This window comes from Ailuropoda melanoleuca, chromosome 2 (assembly GCF_002007445.2).
Source record: "Ailuropoda melanoleuca isolate Jingjing chromosome 2, ASM200744v2, whole genome shotgun sequence".
Classification (NCBI taxonomy): Eukaryota; Metazoa; Chordata; class Mammalia; order Carnivora; family Ursidae; genus Ailuropoda; species Ailuropoda melanoleuca.
The window spans coordinates 152,582,233-152,601,719 of NC_048219.1; the positions used below are offsets into that span (position 1 = coordinate 152,582,233).

Sequence of the window (19,487 nt, forward strand, 5' to 3'; positions counted from 1 at the left end):
GGTAAAGAGAATAAAAACTGGCATCTGGCATTGCCAGCACTTAGCGAGGTAGAAGAGTGTAAACATGGCACCAACCAGCACCTCCTTCCCTGGAGAGTTGGAAGACTTCTGCCTGTTCAGCAGTGGTTTAAGAATAGCCAGTGGATCTCCTTCGTGTATGGTCTAAGTGCTCTTCAGCCTGCTGCTTTCGTGCTGGGTCTCAGGTAACTAGTCTGCGCACAAGCCCTCTATGATCAATTTCAGTTTCCTAATACCCTTTGAATCCCCTGGACATAAGCCATGTTGATTTTTAAAGGCAAATGTTTGGGGCTCATCTTTCCAGGGCAGGTCCCAAGGATTAAGAAGTTCAAACTCAGGGATGTGCTCCATATTTGTGAAATCTCTCTAACCTGTGGCTTGCTGCCCTGGGGGTGGGGTTTTCAGCTAGACCACACCTCTGCCTCTCCTTTCAACTGGATGTGGCCTTTTTATGTCTCTTTTTCAGAGAGAGTTGTTCTAGGTGTAACTGGAGATTTAATGTGTCCAAGGGAGGAGGTGAAGTCAGGGCTTTCTTATGCTGCCATTCTGCAGGTTCAGTTTCTCTAACAAGACTGATTCATAGATGGTGGTTAGTCTTTCCATCAGGTGGTGTATAATATCTCCTTTTCTTTCTCTTTGTAATATTAGCAGTGATTTATGTTCACGGCCTAAATCCATGAATTAAAGGTTGCAAAGTTGGGATATTTTAATTCTATCATTTCTTCCTCATAGATTAACTGGAATACTTGTATAAAATAAACTTCCTCTTACCTATTATTTGGTTACAATGTGGTACAGGATACTTCAGAAAAGCGGATTGATGCTTAATATTTTACCATCATTTATCAGTTTTCAAAATAGTAAATTGTTTCAGTAGAATCCTCCAACAGTGAGCAACTAGTTTTCTTTTGTTTCATTATGAATTTATAGATTTAAATAAATTCAATGTGCCTCAATACAATTCTGTTACTGTGTTTAGCAATGTTGAAATTTTGATAGCTTTGGCTAGTGGGATCTTCCTTTAGGATAATTCTTGAGTCCTTTGTGACATAACCCTAGTGATTTTTGATAGCTTCCTTGCTATCTGGGAAGACAGGATTATTCAAGCTTATCTTGTACACACTCAACTGCTTCAAAATCATTGACTTTTACTGGCATTTTTGCAAAGATAGAGCAAACATATATCAATGATAGATATACAGACAGACTTATTTGTGGAAAGTCTCCTGTTTTATTTATTTGTTCTTACATGAATACAGTGTTCTTTTAATTACCATAGCTTTGTAATAAGTCTTGAAATTTGGCAGTTTGAGTTCTCCAACATTCCTGGTTCTTCTAGGCTGACTTGCTTATTGTAGGGCCTTTGTATCTCCATATAAGTTTTAGAATGAGCTTTCTAGTTTGTACAACATAGTCTGCGGGGATTTATTTGGACTCACTTTTCGTTTCCTTTTTCTTGCTGGCTAGCATCTCCACGGTAGTGTTGAATAAAATGGTGTTGTATACATCTTAATCTTGTTTCAAAAACTTAAGCAAAAGTGATCAATATAAATTAGAGTATCAGCTCTAAAGATCTGAAGATAGCTTTTATCAGTGGAAGGACACATCCTCATATTCTTAGTTCACGAAGAGGTTTTATAATGAATGGATACTGAACTTTATCATATTTTTCCCTGAATCTTTGAGATAATCATCTAATTTTCTTTTTTCTTTTAATGCTGTAAATCAGTTTGACTTATTTTTAATGTTAAATGTTAAACCAGTTCTGCATTCTAGGGATTAACCTTACTTATTCATTATATATTATCTTTATCATATATTGTTAGATTGAATTTATTTTATTTATAATTTTTGTATCTTTGTTAATGGGTGGATGTTGACTGAGGTTTTCTTTTCTTAGAATGTCTTTTAATGATTTTGGTATCAAAGTGATCTTGATCCCAAAGTATGAGTTGGGAGAGAAGTTCATTCCTCTTCAATTTTCTGGAAGTGTTGGTGTGGAATTTGTGTGATTTTTTCCCTTAGATATTAGGTATAATTCAGAAATGAAGTTATTTGAGCCTGGAGCTTTCTTTCTGGAGATGTTTTTAACATATTCAATTTCTTTAATAGATATGTAGTTCTTCATATCATCTGTTTATTCATGAATGAGATTAGTTTGTGTTTTTCAAAGAATCTGTCATTTGTATGTAAGTTTTTAAACTTACTGCCATACATTTTTCATGATATTCCTTTGTTATTGCTTTTAGTATTATCTATGACTTTTGTTGTGCTATTATCTCTAATTTTCCTGATGCTGAAAATTGTGTCTTCTCTTTTTCCTGGTCAATCTGGCTTATCACTTTTATTGAAGTTATCAAAGAATCAGCTATTACGTTCATTATTCTCTCTCTTTTTTCTATTTCTTTCTTTTTTTTAAGATTTTATTTATTTATTCGACAGAGAGAGAGACAACAGTGAGAGAGGGAACACAAGCAGGGGGAGTGGGAGAGGAAGAAGCAGGCTCATAGCGGAGGAGCCTGATTTGGGGCTCGATCCCATGGATCACGCCCTGAGCCGAAGGCAGACGCTTAATCGCTGTGCCACCCAGGCGCCCCTCTTTTTTCTATTTCTTTGATTTTCACTTTGATCTTTACTATTTTCTTTCTTCTGCTTACTAAATGTGGACAAGGATGTGAAAGAATTGAAACTCTGATGCGCTGCTGAATGGTATGTAAAAGGTATAGCCACTTTGGAAAACAGCGTGGTGTTTCTTAAAAGCTAAACCTATACTTACCATATGATCCAGTCATTCCACTACTAGGTATTTATCCAATAGAAATGAAAACCCGTCCACACAGTGACTTATACATGAAAGTTCATAAAAGTCTGTGAGAGGCCAAAATGGAAACAACCCAAATAGGAGGTTAGTGGATAAAAAATTGTGATGTATCCATGTAATAAAAACACTTCTCAGGAGATGAAAAAGTTTTAATGGTATTGGAAAAGTTATTTTGATTGCAGTGATAGCTTCAGAGTTTTAGACATATTTTAAAATTGAAAGAAACATTCAATTTAAATAAGTATAATTTGTTGTATTTCAATTACACTACAATGGGTTGTTGAAAAAAAAAAACTATGGTGTTTCTCTCTCATTTACTTTTAGGACCTGCAGCAAATGTTATTTATCATTCTTTAAGTAGTTCAAAGACTGTTGTCAAAAAACCAGCAACTTCAGCTGCCCAGTCAGAAGTGCAAGTTAATGGTACTGAACAAAAGGTATAAAATTCTGTTTCGAACTTTTGGATGGTGATTATTTATCTAGTTAATTTTCACTTCTATGACCTATCTCCTTCACTAGCATGATACTGACTGGCTAAGGATATTAGAGTCTATTCATGAAGCCAGATCTTTCCCTCAGAATATTGAGTCACTATGTAATTTAGCAGAAACTAATCCAAACATTTAGCAATTGCAATAATAATAGCTAAAATTTATTGAACATCTATTGCTGGCCAAGCCCTGTGCTGAACCAGAAGGAAGGGAAAATTAGGAAATTGGGATACATAAGATAATAAGATGAATAAAACATAATCATTCCCCTTGAGGACCCATTGCCTGATGGGACAGACAGACACAGAAAAGTGTTATCACAATGAAATGATGTTCTCAAAATAAAATTTTGAGAAATGTGTTTGCTAAGCTGTAAGCTGGACTGGAATGGGTTATATTTATTTCCAGACTGAATGACTCTAAACTTTTTAGAACCAACCAACTGAATTGATTACTATCCCTTTAAACAAAATATGGAATATTAGAAAAGGAACAACTGTACATTGCTACATATTCAACTCAATTTTAAGCTAATTAAACTTGAGATCCCTAAAGAAGATATTCTAGAAGGTTGCTAATACATATTTTCCCTGAGACAATTTTCCTGTGAAAGTTAAGGGATAAATAGGGGGAAATTTTTATAAATTTGGTTCATTGATAGAGGCAAAATTTATTTTAGAAGTACAGTTGCTAATGAATATTTTTCTCTTTAATGTACCATATAGAAAGACAGAGTAACTAGAAAATCAAATGCGTTTGATGATAGAGGTAAGACAGTGAAAAACAGTCATAATTGTTATTTTGTTATGTTCATAATCATGATTTTATCATATAGTTTTTCAAGTTGTTTTACCTGATTATAAAAACCATGGTTATTTTGGAAAGTAAGGCATGGTATAAAATTATTTATAAATATAGATATTATAATTGGTTCATATATTTCAGTGATTGCTTGATGAAGATGGCTTTTAAATTTTGTAAGGTGTGGAAAAGTTAGGGTCCCTGCTGTGGCTGTTTATAGTGCTACAGCACATTACTGATATATTGGGATTCAGTAAGGTACAGTACAGAGAACTATCTCCAGGAAGGTCCCCATACTACACTGTCATCAATTCTCCATAGATATTCACCTTATTTCCCATCTCCCCTTCAATGGACTATACATTAGCTATTTTTTTTCTGTGCCTTGTTAGATTTCCGGAAGTCACTAAAAAATACTTCCATGCATATCTTACATATATATATAGAGAGAGAGAGAGAGAAAATAATATATATATAGAAAATAATATATATATATATAGAAAATATTAGACACCACCATCCAGTGGCCAATGATCACCTCAAATTCAATAGAATATCAAACTCATCATCTTCCTGATCTTTCTTCTGTTTTTACCCAGGTGCAAAATGTGAGTTATCTTTGACTCTTCTTTTTTGTATTTGTGTCCCAAAGTTACCACTTTCTGTCTAATCTACCTCCTTAATTTCTTCTGCCCTTTCCTATTTTTTTATTCCCACAGCTTCTACCCTTATTTCCTTCATCCTTGACTATTTCGATAACCTTCCTCCATTCTCTTCCTCCTCTTTTTAATCCACCATAAATTTTACTTTGAAAACATTCTTCCTAAAACACAGCTTTGGTTATTCCCCTATCCAAGTAATGAGTGGTCTTCCATTGCAGACTGAATGAAATGAAAACAATTAATTCTGGCAGTGGTCTGTGTTCAATTATAGGGATTAAGCTGGCATAATATTAAATAAATTGGGATTAGAGGTTAAGGATTTCAGATTTGTCTCTAAGGGCAATGGTAAACCACTGGAAATTTGTAGCCAGTGAACATTTAAAAAGGTCATGTTATTCTTGGAGATACTTCCTTAACTCAAATATATCCCTAACTGTGGTAATTCAGTCACTGTGGCAGCTCAGCAGAGAGAGCATTGGACCAAATATATTCATTAGCATTCACCCTTACTCCAGAAATATGATCTTCTCATATGTAAAATTATCTCTTCTTTCTCTAGGAGCTGCATACATCTCAACTCAAAATTCAGTTATTTCACCCCAAATTTCACCCACAAGAAATTGTCCACAATCTTCACAGTCTTACTTGGATCCTCCAAAAGATGAGGTATATAATATTCCTTTTGCTCTAAATGCAAGTAGAATAAATGAGATACAATTTTATAATCAGCATTGGTATAAAAATTTTCTTCGTGAAGTGACCATGCCAAACTGCTTCACTCCCTGAAATTAGTCATATCATAACAAAATTTTAATAGCCCTAGGATAATCTTTCTAAATACAGGCTACAACACTGTAGTTCACAGTACATACCTGAAGCCTTCAGAGGAAGTACTAATTTGGCCTTTGATTGGGATTTGATGACTACTGATGGACTGTTCAGAAACAGCCATGTTATCTGTCCTCTTGGCTCTTGACCACCCATCAGTTTCCTGCTATTGAAAAGTTACCAGCAAAGATTCAGGGTATATCTTCTGATATAAATTAGATTAGAGGTTAAAACCACATCATCCATTCCATTAGTAGTACCGTGTTAACTGTTCAACCGTGCTAAAGAGTTAACATGATTTGTAAGTGGTAATTTATTAAGTTCTTTCCAAATGAATTCTACTTGACTAGGGTAGGAAGTGGCACCATTTTCTTTTCTTCTAATGCATAATAATTAACAAGACTACATTACACATAACTTCTAAAATGTGTTTACCATACTATGCTTCTCTGTAGTTCAGTTTTATTATAAACATTTTACAGTTCAGTGTTCTACTATGTCATTATCCATTTTAAGTATGCTGAGAGTCAAAAAAAATTTCTTAACAACTTCAATATTTAAAATCCTCATATTGTCCAACAGATTGCAAAAGCCACCTATCTTGATCTCAAATCAGTACCAAATGTCCACAAATTCCTAATATATTATGAGAAATAGTATGGCCATTTTATTATACTAAGTATTACACTCTGCTTCCAACATGTACACAGCCTACCACTGTCAGGAAATGTATTTCTAGTGGCCTATGCTCAACTCTCAGACGAGGGGGACAAAAAAAGAAGCCTATTATTTCACTGGATTTACCTCCCTGAGCATGTTGAGTTCTTGAACAAGTCTAGAGAACCACATCCTTCTGTATTCAGAGAACCTGTTCTCTGCTCCAACTCTACTTAAACTTTTCTCCTATTGTAGCTTTGTTAAAAATCACACCTATTCTTTTGTCCCACTGAGTTCATTAGCTTACTTACTAATCAGTGCATTTCACAGATATTTTTACAATGCCAGTGAATACCATGTGTAGGAAAGAGTTAGCATAGCAGGCTTGAGACTGCTGTCTTTAGAAGGGCCTGCTTTCATTACTTGTGTATAACACCGAGTGCACCATGCAATACGTGCCCTCCTTAATACCCATCACCAAGTAATGAATCATGGAACTTAACATCAAAAACTTGGGTTGTACTGTATGGTAACTAACATAACATAATAAAAAAATTTTATAAAAAATAAAAAAGTACTACCGAGATGTTTTGAAGTTCATATGGAAAAATGAGCAAATAAAAAAGTCAGAACATCAAAAAAAAAAGGGGGGGCCCTGCTTTCAACATTGCCCTTTGGCTAGTGTTGGGCAAGTTAGCTTTCATAACATTCCCTAAGTGATATGGAACTTTCCCTAGCTGAATGGATGGTGCACTACATTGCAAATAATGTGATTTTTGCTGAACATCTGATTTCTTTTTAGGAGGCTAGAATTTTGATATGCACTAAGACAGAGGGTGTCATTATGACCAGCTTTCAATAAGGACTTTACATGCTGAGTTTCTAATGGATTTCTCTAGGCAGAAACACTGTACATGTTACTGCATTTTTTTTTAATTCCTGGAGAAAAGAGCATGCTTAACTATGTCCTCTCACAGGAAGAGATAGCATAAGAAAAACTATGCATGGATTTTTCCAGACTCGGCCTATGTCTTTGCCCATTCTTTATCCTTTAGTGTATCCTTTTACTGTAATGAATCTTAGATGCGAGTACAACTACATTCTGAGTCCCATGAGCTTTAGCAAATCACCAAATGTGTGGGAGGTCTTGTGGACCTCCCATGATAGAACTGTGAACTTTTGAATTCTGTAAATAGATTTAACATAAACATCAAAAAATGTGTGCATTTCTTAAAAACTGACATTTAAGAGAAGTTCTCAAAATCTTAAAATTTCTGTATTTTAAATATATAAGTAATAGTTGATGTTCAAATCCTGGGGGGAAAAAATCCTTTGAGGATGTTTGTTTTGTTGTTTGAATTATGTAGAAGGAGATAAATGCTGATTGGAATGAAAGATCAAACAAGAGATCAAGCCACTTCTGTGAATCAGGTAAACATCAGTAACAGCTATTGAGTAAGTTATGCAATCTCTTAATTCACTTTTTCAACTAACATTTATTGAGCTCCTGCTTCATGTCTAGTGTGGTGCTAAATATTCTTTGAATGTTTAGTACAAATCACCAGCAAAATATTTAACCTGGTCCTGGCTCTCTTAGTGAGAAAAAATTTAAAACTACAGATTCAATTAGATTTGAAACTATATATTTTGTTTCTTTCTATGTTTGTTTTCACAAGTTACAATTTTGAATAAAGTTTATTCATCTATATTTTCAAATTTCTTGGCATAAAGTTATCATGTATCCTATCCACATGGATCAGATTATCAGAAGGCAGTATAGCATAATAAGAAGAAACATATATTCTGGCAAGACTACTTTAATTGAATCCACACTCCAATACTAAAAATTTATGTCTGACCAAGTTATTTAATTTCTCTGTTCTTTGGTTTTTTCAGCCATAAAATGAGAATGTTACCTAACCCAAATTCCCTGCCCATCTCTGGAAAGGCCAACCAAGAGATGACTTTTGATTGGAAAGGAATTTGAGCTTTATTCAGGAGGCCAGAAGTCTGGAGAGAGGCAGACTCTTGTCTGAGGTTTTTGCCTGGCCATAAGATTATTAAAGGGTTTTAATCAGTTAAGGGAGTGCAGTAGTCTGTGACATTTTTTGATTACCTGCAGATTTGATGATGCCAGTTACAGTTGTCTTGGAGCTCAGAAGTTGTGCAAGAAGTTCTAGTTCTTTCCTGTCCAGGGTGGGGGTTGTGCAAGAAGGTCTGGTTCCTTGGTACCCAGGGGTTCTGCAAGACTACTCTGTTCTTTCCGCAAAGGAGGGCAAGGTCTACAGATGCACAAAGAGAGGTCAGTAAAGTCATTGTGTGACCTTAAAAAAGAAAAACATTTTGCTAAAAGATTGTTGGGCTAATCAGAGTCCCGGTGGTTTCAAACTGATTTCTGGCCTCTGTGGCCTGGGAATGTTCTGGTCCTTCATTTCCCAAAGCCAGTGGTCTGCAGATCTCAAAGAAAGTAAATTAGTTCTGTTACAGATCAAGGACCTTAGGTCAGTAAGCAAGGCGTGTGTTAACTTGAAGCAAGCTAACTTTAAGACTGGCTGGAGTGCTGTTACATGAACAGTAATAGTACATCATTCATATGATTACGGCAATTCAATAAGTTAATATTTGTATAAGTGCTTAGAATAGTGTGTGGCACTTAATTGGTGATATATAAGAGATTTTGAAATGTACTCTAAAACTTAATGTGCAATATTTTCATTTTTTTTCTAAATCATATCTAAATTTCAATTTTGTATTATTTTGTATTTATAAGTTAGTTTTAAATTTTCAAGTATATTGGCTATCTAGTTTCCTTTTTGTTATTGATTTCCAATTTAATTGCTTTGTGGACTGACAGCATGGCCTTTATGGTACCAGATTTTTAAAATATCTGCAGAATTGCTTTATTGGCTTAGCACACATGATTAATTTTTACATTTGTGTGTGGTTGAAAATAATAAATATTATCAATTTTGTGGGGCCATGTTCTAAATATTTCCATTCAGTCAAGATGTTGAATTGTATAGTACACATATTCTGTATACTTACTTTTATTTACTCTGTTATAAAAATCATTGGGAATGATTAGTTTATCAACTCTTCCATGTGGTTCTGTCCATTTTACATTTTATTTCTTGATCTAGGTTATCAGGTACATCCAGGACATCGTGGTGAACTGAGGGTTTTTTAATTTTTTAATTTAAATTTCAGTTGTTAACATACAGTGTAAAATCAGTTTCAGGTGTAAAATTGAGTTTTTTATTATTATGTATGATCTTTATCATAAGTGATGCTTTTTGTCTCAAATTTAGTGGGTCTGATACTAATACAGCTATATCAGCTTTCAGTCTTAGTATCTTTTTGTGTATAGATGTGGCTTTTGTAAACCCTCCACACCTGCATCATCATGTTTTATTTTTATTGAGTCTTGGAAATTGACTTTTAATTGAAATTAAGCCTTTTACATTTATGTTAATTCCAACCTTTGGAAGATTTTTACTGCCTTATTGGCGCTTTTGCTTTGTTCTGCTTTTTTATATTTTCCTTTAATTTCTCCTTTCTTGCTTTCTTTCAGAGTATTAAACTTATTTTTTTATTGTTATGTAAGTCATCATAGAGTACATCATTAGTTTTTGATGTAGTGTTCCATGATTCATTATTTGTGTATAACACCCAGTGTTCATTGTAACACATCCCCTCCTTAATACCCATCACCAGGCTACCTCATCCCCCCACACCCCTCCCTTCTGAAACCCTCAGATTTTTTCCCAGAGTCAATAGTCTCTCATGGTTCGTCTCCCGCTACGATTTCCCCCCCTTCAGTTTTCCCGTTGTTCCCCTAATGCCCTCCATGTTATTTCTTATGGTCTATTCTGGAAAAAGTTGCATGTGCATTTGAGAAGAATAAGTACTCTGTTGCTTTAGGGTGGAATGGTCTGTATGTATCTCTGAAGTCCATCTGGTCCAATGTGTCATTCAAAGCTCTTGTTTCTTTGTTGATCTTCTGCTTAGATGGTCTGTCCATTGCTGAGAGTGGAGTGTTGAGGTCTTCTACTACTAAAGTATTATTATCAACATGATTCTTTATTTTGGTTAACAGTTGGCTTATGTAGTTGGCTGCTCCCATGTTGGGGGCATAGATATTTACAACTATTAGATCTTCTTGTTGGATAGACCCTTTAGGAATGATACAGTGTCCCTCTGTATCTCTTACTACAGTCTGTAGCTTAAAGTCTAATGTGTCTGATATGAGAATTGCTACCCCCACTTTCTTTCAAGGTGTGTTGGCATGATAATGATTCTCCATCCCCTCACTTTCAGTCTGGATATATCTTTAGGTTCAAAATGAGTCTCTTGTAGACAGCATATGGATGGGTCATGTCTTTTTATCCATTCTGCAATCCTGTGCTGTTTCATGGGAGCATTTAAGACATTCATGTTGAGAGTGACTATTGAAAGATACAATTTTAGCACCATCCTGTTGCTTGTGAAGTCCCTGTTTCTATAGATGGTCTCTGTAAATTTCTGTTCTATACTACTCTTGGGATCTTTCTTCTTTTATAGAACTCCCCTTAATATTTCTTGCAGGGCCTGGTTGGTGGTCACACATTCTTTCAGTTTCTCCTGGTCCTGGAAACTCCTTGTCTCTCCATCCACCCATTCTGAATGGCAGCCTTGCTGGATAAAGAATCCTTGGGTGCATGTTCTTCTCACTTAGTACCCTGAATATACCTTGCCAGCCCTTTCTGGCTTGCCAGGTCTCTGTGGACAGGTCTGACATTATTTTGATGTTCCTCCCTCCATACCTAAGAAACCTCTTCCCCCTAGCTTCTTTCAGGATTTCTTCCTTGGTTCTAAGATTTCCAAGTTTTACTATTATATGTCAGGGTGTTGATCTTTCTCTTTGATCTTGGGAGGGGTGCTCTCTGCCTCTTGGACACAAATGCTTGTTTCATTCCCCAGATTAGGGAAGTTCTCAGCTACAGTTTGCTCAAATATATCTTCTAGTCCTCTCTCTCTCTACCCCCTCAGGGATCCCAATAACTCTGACATTGGAACATTTCATGGTGTCATTCATCTCTCTCAGTCTGATCTCTTCGGCTTTCAGGAGTTTATCCCAGGCCTCTTGGGCTTCCTTCTTTTCTATCATCGTATCCTCTAGCTCACTAGTTCATTCTCAGCTTCATTTATCCTGGCTGTCAGAGTATCCTGTTTGGACTCATCCATAGCATTTTTTAGGTTTGGCCTGATTAGATCTCATTTCTGCCTTTAGAGATTCTATATTGTCATTAATATTTTTTTTCAAGCCTAGATATCAACTTCATAATTGCTATTCTGCAGTCTGTCTCTGACATCTTGCTTATAGCCATACCCATTAGGTCTGTGGCTGAGACCATAGTGTCTGATTCTTTTCTTTGTTGGGGGTTCCTCCTCTTAGTTATTCTGTTGAGGGGTGGTCAAGGGAATGGACAGAGTTCAAAGTATTAACCATGACCCAAGCAAGATGCACCCATTTTATAAGGACCCTAGGGTTGTCGTCCTCTTTTTCTTCCAGCCTGTCTTCTGGGGGAGGGGTTTGCTGCACTTTTACCCATGCAGCCCTGCTTGGGCAGAGCTGCCCTGCCCCCTGTTGGGGGGGGGGAGGGTGCTCAGTGGAAACCAGTTTTTTGAGCTTTTGTTCTCTGGTGGCTTTCCATGTCTCTTCTGTCTCTTCTGAGAGTCAGAGCAGAAATGACCGCACCCAAACCTCTGACCCAGAGCAGAGAAACTATAGTCTGCTCTTCACCGAGCTCTCCAGGACACAGTCTCTATTTCTGTCTGCGCTGCTAAAAACCGCAGCCTCCCTGGTGATGCATCCCACAGCAACTCTCCCAGAGGTCGATCCCAGGGCTGGGCATGTCTCTGCCCCTTGTGCTTCTAAAACCGCTAGCCTCCCAGCTTTGTGTGCACACCCACAGCTCCTGGAGCCTGCCTGGGAGCTGCTCTAAAGTCTTCCCTGCTGCTACCAGTCTGCAAGTCTATGCCTGGTCCCAGTGTAGGACGCTTTTGCACTCTGGTGTTATATCATCTTCCCAGCACCAGCTTATGGCGGCTCCCTCCCCCTTCTGTTTATTTTCTGCTATCTGCCCTCAGAATCAGGGCTCTGCCCTTCATGCCTTGCAACTGCCAGAGATTTTCTGCCTGTAGAGATCCAGATATATATTCTTACATTTCAGCCTGATTTTGTGGGTGTTCAGAATGGTTTGGTAGATATCCAGCTAAATTCAGAGGACCAGTTGAAATAGGGTTCCCTACTCCTCTGCCATCTTGCCTCTCCTAAGCTTATTTTTAAATATGCTGTGTATATACCTTTCGACAATTACCTTTGGATTAATAATTAATTAATAATTAATAATTAACTTCTAAATCACTGTCTCATATCATATTTAACCAATAATTTAGCTTTGACTTTTTTATTAGCTAAAATAAAATTCTGTTTTTATACAGCCAGGTTGTTTTTATTTGTCTGTGTTTACCAATATTTTTTTGTTCACCATTCCTTTTTGCATTTCATACTTTCTAGAATCACCTTCATTCTTCCTAAAGTAAATCCATTCTTTAGAAATGTCAGTAGTGAATGTATTTGGGGAGTAAATCCTTAGATTTTGTTTGATAAAACTTTATTTTACCATGTCCTGGGATATAATTATGGCTGGGTATACAAGTTCTTGAGGACAGTTATTTTTTCTTAGAACTTTAAAGATATTATTTTACTTAAGTGTTCTATTTTTTCTCAGTTTAATAATTCCTGAATAAATGATTCTCCCCCTCCCCTATCCACACACACTTCAGTCTGCTTTTAAGGTCTTTCCTTTGTTTTTCGTTAGTATTATTATGGTGAACAGTTCTGGACAAGTTTCGGCCATTTTTCTCTCCTGTATTGCCTCTCCCCACTTTCTTTATTATTTTCTTCTAAAACTCCAGTTATGTATATTTAGATCTCCTTTTTCTCTTCTACATCCTTTAGCAACTACCATATTTTCCATTTCTCTGAGCTGCATTCTGGTTAATTTCTTCAAATTTGTCCTCCAAATCACCAATTCTTTCTTCAGTTTATCTAATTTACTATTTTATCAATTCAATGTGTTTTGAAATTTCTCTGATTTAACAAACATTCCATATATATATATATATATAATTTCTGAATAGTTATTTTTCAAATTTGACTGGACTTTTTTGATAAGTTCTTTTCCATTCCTGTGTTTTCCAATCCCTTCTTTATATATTTAAACATATAAGATGCACTTTTTAAATATTCTATATCTGGTAATTCAAATATCTGAAATCATTGATGTTTAATTCTAATGTTTTTTTTTTTTCCTGCTAACAGTCATGGGGTTTTGTTTCTTCGTATTTGTCTGTGTGTGTGTGTGTGTGTGTGTGTGTGTGTGTGTGTGTGTAGGGGGCATTACTGTTATATTGAGCTCATTTTTGACAGAAATGTATCATTGGGAATTCTATATTTGGATAGTATGTGTTGCTCTATAGAAACTCAAATTCAACACATTAAATAGGTGCAGTTCTTTGAATACCAATTATATCCCTATAAAGCAGGTTAAAAATTTTCCATATGCTTCTGCTAGGCATCTGGAAGAGGTTAAAATACAGGTTCATTTTACATTAATGTCCCACTTGGAGTTTTATGACCATATGGTAGATTTGAACCTCAAAGTCATATAGGAATTCATAATGACAGATTATCTCTTAAGAGAGATTTTTATTTTTTTTCCTCTTCTTCCTCTGTCCATAGCTGAAGCCAAGACATAGTTTATTTGTGCTGCTACATCTGTGGCATGAGTTGTTTTTTGTGTTTTTGTTTTTGTTTTTTTTTAAGACAACTCTTCAACAAAGGGTATAGCTCTTTGGCATCCAGTATATTTTTGGAGGCTCTTACTTCGTATTGATTCCCCATTTTGTTTGTAGGTATTGCCAATGCTCATAGAGCAAACATCAACTTCAAAACATGCTTACCACTCTAGATTTGTGTTACTCCAAATATTTTACTGTCAAAGATTGCTTTTAATGTGTTTGAAAGCTTAGCTGCTTTTTAGAGGGTGGGTTTAATGATTTATATAGAATTCTAGGAGAATTTTTTAGATATCTACTCCAGCATGTTAACGGAAACAGAAAAGTTTTTTGTTTTTTTACTTTGCTTTTATAATAGTATTGTCTTCACATTTGATTTCTCAGATCTGTGCACTATTAATTCCAGTTACTTCTACCAAACTGAACATATACAAAAATGTATCTACAAAAACAAACTCAGAAAGGTTCACAGGAGTTAACTAAGACTTTTTATACACATCGTTAGTACCTATTGGTTACTCGTTTGCTGGAAGAAACAAGAGTTACCATTTAAACTTAACTTTAACTAGTTCTAATTACTAATACTACTTTCTGAAATTAGGGCAATCTTTTTGTCTAAAACTTTTATTCATTTGTGTTTTCACATAATTGACATACACCAATTCAATATGCCTTTAGAAATGTACTGCAGAAAGACTTCCTATATCACTTCAATCCCAAGTATTTACCAAAACTCAGCAATAGAATCTTGCTGGATTATATACAAATCAAGTTAGATAATATTCAAGTAGGAGAAGATTAATGGCAGACAAAATAATGAATAAATGTTGAGGAACATTTTAATTAAATAATGGATTCAACAAATGTTACTGAATACTTACTGTGTGTTAAATGCTGCAGGTAGAGTGGTAAATTTATGTCATAGTCAGGAAGACAGAAGAGTAAACATTTAATTATGATATGAGTTTTGTAACAGAAACATGTAGAATGCTTCAGGAGCACTAAAGAAAGATATTTATTCACTTAGGCAAGGCTTTCTAGTGGAATTCATACAAACTGAATGAAGCCTAAATGATGAGAAGTTAAAAAGAAGGCATAGGGTGCTCCAGACAAAGGAAATGGCAAAAACAAAGGCCCAGAGGCATGGAAAACATGATATATTTAGCAAATTAAGTCATTCTGTGTCTATGGACCATAGAATATGTATGAATAGATAGAGACTAGACAGAGTGGACACTGCAGAGGTAAGTGAGAACATCAGATTGTATGATATATTTTATGCCTTCCTAAGGAATTTGGGCTTCATTGTGGAGAATCTCTGGAGGCTTTTAAACAAGATAGTACCAAAGAATAAAGATCTTCTAGAGGATATTAATTTCCATTTTACAAGTTGCTGGAGAAGAATACAAACTAATTACAATTTTCTTTTTCTAATAAATAGGACCTCAGGCTCATGCCACAGCTCAGGGTACTTTCCCTTCTCATGCTTTCTCAAATACGTAAGTATCTGAGAAAATTAATGTGTAAATATAAATTATTTTAATAATTCCATGAGTGCTATTGAAAAAGCAAATGATTACATAGAATCCTCTAGTAGTTTTACTTGGATTTAGTGAAACTTCTGTCTTTTGCAAACTCTCAGCATTAAGCTTAAATTGTAAGGCAGACAAACGAATGTTTTTCCTCTTCCTTCTCTGTTTCTTTATCCCAACTGTGGTTCTACACTTCCCCCCTCACTTCAGAGTCTTCATGCCACATTCAAGTATATCCTACCATAATTCCTCCTCTTCAAGAGATTTCCAGCATCTGGACTTTGTTCCTTTGCTTTTATCTCCTTTGAAACATTTACCATTTCTTAGGCCTTTTGAGATTATTGGCTTCCCAAGGATGGTAAGTTAGTTTACTGCAAATATTGATGACTTAACCAATTATTCTTCTCCTAAAGGGTATTTGCAGTATAATCCCAAAAATATCCTCTGATGATGGAAATTGCAAGTCTCTGGAGAAGAAATTTGGTGGGGGGGTAGGGATTTTCATTCCTCAAACCTCAATGGCCACCTATTCTGTTGGTGGTTATGTATGGTTTTCTCAACTCTAGGGAGAAAAAAAAAACCTATTATTTTAGACCCAATATCATCACCTTCTTAAAAAGGTAATATGCCAAATAATGTCCAGGATATACTTTAGAAATCCCAAATCCCTATGAAAATGGTGGGTCAAACTTAAGTGATGTGTGGTGGTAAACGGTATCAAAATTTAGGATCAAACTTCTTTGGAGGAAGTATCTTGATTTAGGACTGATGGCTGTCAACTGACTTACTGAGAATTCATAGGATATGTAGCACAGTAACAGATGCAGAAAGAGGAAAACTGATGAGTTCAGTTTAAAGTACAAAGTGGAGGAATGATGATCATGTGTAAATAATGACTATTTTTATTTTATTTGTTGAATAAATACATTTTTATTTATTGGAAATATAAATACTTGCCTCTTCATTAAACAGGTTAGAACAGGCTCATAATAAAGCCCTAATTCCTGCCTCTTCATTTTCTCCCACCCAAGATTACAGAACTGCAGAATTATTTGAATATTTCATAGCAAATATTTTGGTTACTCTTTCATTAAAAATCTTAGCTCAGCTAAGATGATTAACTTTAGGCATGGCCTGGAGCTTCTTCACCAGTCCCTCCCAAAATGACAGGAATGAAATACTTTTAGGTTCACATACCCACCCTAACCTCAGGTCAGAGTATAATAAAACACAACTAACAATACTTTCCAATCTGACTCTGCCCGTCATACACATATAACATCCCTCTTGTTCTGATTTAACGCCAGATTTCCTAAGACTTTACGATAGAATCATCACATCTGGTCTACTGTCCACCTCATCTTCCCTCTCTTGCTTCTATTGTTTAGTTCTGTTTTTTTCTAATGTTAATACAAAAGGCATACAGAAAGGTTTATAAAATAGACATGGAAATTCAGGACCAAAAGAATGAAGACAAAGCAAATACCATTGCAATGGGGGTAAACAGAGTTGCAATAATTATGTACTGCACTTAGATAATGAGTTAGTCCATATTATTGGGATGGAAGACATAAGGAGTAACAGAGTGAAGAAGGCAGTAAGTCTGAAGCTATACAGACTGTGGTCAGGAATTTATTTAATGGGTGGCACTCTGATGGTTTGGAGGGGGAATGTAGTGGTCATAATAACATGCATGATAGACAACTCTGACAGAAATATATAAGAAAAATTGAAGGCGAGAAACCAGGAACCAGTTCTACAAGTACATTAGCGACCTGCACAAAGGCTTCATTTTGTAGTAGAGAGTAGGCCTAGATCCAAAAGACTTTAAATGGGAATTTATTTATCAAACATGTATTAAGAAACTACTATGTTCAAAACATATGCTAAAATGTTAGGCAGATACTACAATGAACAAAGCCATGCCCCTGTGATTGGAAGATGTTTTTAGAGGATACCATGGAGCTGGAGAAAGGGGATAGAAATAAGGCAAGTTAAAACCCCACAAAGCTCACTGTTCTTACCTAGATCAACCACTTTTCTTGAATAAACATTCTCTGGAATGCTGAAAGCCTTTGGTTAATTTTCAGAGTTCAAAAAACTGAAAAAAATGACTATAAAAACATTTACTATAAAATTATAAACAAAAATTTTTTGCCAGTTTTCCCATTGCTTTTATGGAGAAGTTTTCAGAGCTCCTTACTCTGCCTTTTTCACTGATATCATCATACTTTATCTGGTTATCACAATCGTTCAAAGTGGTCTTCATTAAAGCTTTCTGTTATTTGGTCAATTTTATTCTTAGGTCTTTACTCTTTCATTGGATCTATATGCATGCCTTTGGGGCAGACACCCTGTTGAGGACAGTTATCAGTCAATAGATTGGACTTCTTGAGTTCCATATGGCACCTACGGTATAATGTCAAGAGAATAGAAAGATGAAACTGGGAGAGTTAGATGGCAGAATCTCTAAAAGAAGAAAATTATGCTTAGGTTGACCTGAGAAACCAGATCCTGAAAAAATAAACAAGACCTAAAGATAGAAAACATGTCACTGACATCAGTTTTCATGCTCCAGTTTCCATACTGCAAAAAGGTTTTAGTCTAAATATGGGTTGTTACTACCAAGCCTAATTTCTGAGCTGAAACCAGTGAAGATGGGATGTTTCTGTTTTGTTTTGTTTTGTTTTGTTTTGTTTTGTTTTTCTGCCAAGATTTAGGATGTAATTCTCAGTCTTGCTATTTCTCATGATTGAATTTTAGACTTTGGGAAAAATTGAATGTTACAATGTATAGCACAGGCCTATAAAAATGAAAAAGGAATGTCAATTTTCTTTTAAGAAAGTAGGAAGAGGATTGAAATGTATGAGAGTGTCATATATCTGATTATAAGAAAAGAGCCCATGTTCAAATTTATAAAGTATCATATGGTCTTTGATCTGGTTTTACTATTTGTTTTTTATATAATTTTTCTTATTTTATTTGTTACAATTCAGAAACTTTTTTTTATTTCATTAGTGTGTGTTGATAAATAATTCTAATTAGAACACATGATAGAATATTTTCATACTACGAAAAGGTCTCCATCTAAATTAGTATTACATATGGCTAGGAACCTATTATTTTAACCCATAGTTACTGAATAATCATTCACATATTCCCTTCCTGCTGTTTGATGAAAGTGTAGGTGGGACCATGGGATTTAAAAGGGTAGGTAAAGGATATCAGAAAGCTCTGGTCAAATACTTTGCCTCATGGTGCCTTTTAGCAGACAGAAAGGACGAAGCCACCCACTCCCTCCAATTCTGTGTCCTCCCCCAGAGAACCACAAAGCAGGCATGGCAAAGGTGGCTCAGAAGTAGACTTTTAAGATAGATATATTTTTTATACAGTAGTTACAATTCTGTACTTACAAGCAATAAAGTATGTGGGGATCAAAGGAACAGGATAAATCAGGGAGGTGGGATAAGACAAAAATAAAGTTTATTCTTCCTTTTGAATTTCTGTAGAAAAACTCTCAGATATAAAGAGAAGAAACAAATGATTCAATGATTAGAAATTTTGGAAAAAGTTATATAAATTCTTGACCCTAGGTAATAACTAAGTGCTTAACTTTTCTTGACTTTACAGAGAACAGAACCTCCTACAAAATTGCTTGCAAGAGAAAGTATGTATCATAAAATCCATTGATAAAGCAACATATTTATGGTACTTCCTAATGTATCATAATAGGAAAAATCTGTGAATCAAATAAGGAGTAATCATCTATCGATATTAGTCTATCTCTGACTTTTTTTTCTTTAAAGTTTACTTTCAGTTCATTCTTAAATTTTTC

General features: G+C 35.3%; 1 protein-coding gene across 1 annotated transcript in view; it reads left to right on the plus strand.

Moving 5' to 3' along the window:
• FSIP2 (fibrous sheath interacting protein 2) overlaps positions 1–19,487 on the plus strand; it is an 88,728-nt gene that overhangs the window by 20,654 nt on the left and 48,587 nt on the right. Inside the window, exons 9-14 of the mRNA XM_019809435.2 lie at positions 3,164–3,276; positions 4,056–4,098; positions 5,353–5,459; positions 7,646–7,709; positions 15,562–15,619; positions 19,283–19,319. Of these exons, the coding sequence (XP_019664994.1) occupies positions 3,164–3,276; positions 4,056–4,098; positions 5,353–5,459; positions 7,646–7,709; positions 15,562–15,619; positions 19,283–19,319 (422 nt within the window). The remainder of the gene's footprint in view (positions 1–3,163; positions 3,277–4,055; positions 4,099–5,352; positions 5,460–7,645; positions 7,710–15,561; positions 15,620–19,282; positions 19,320–19,487) is intronic.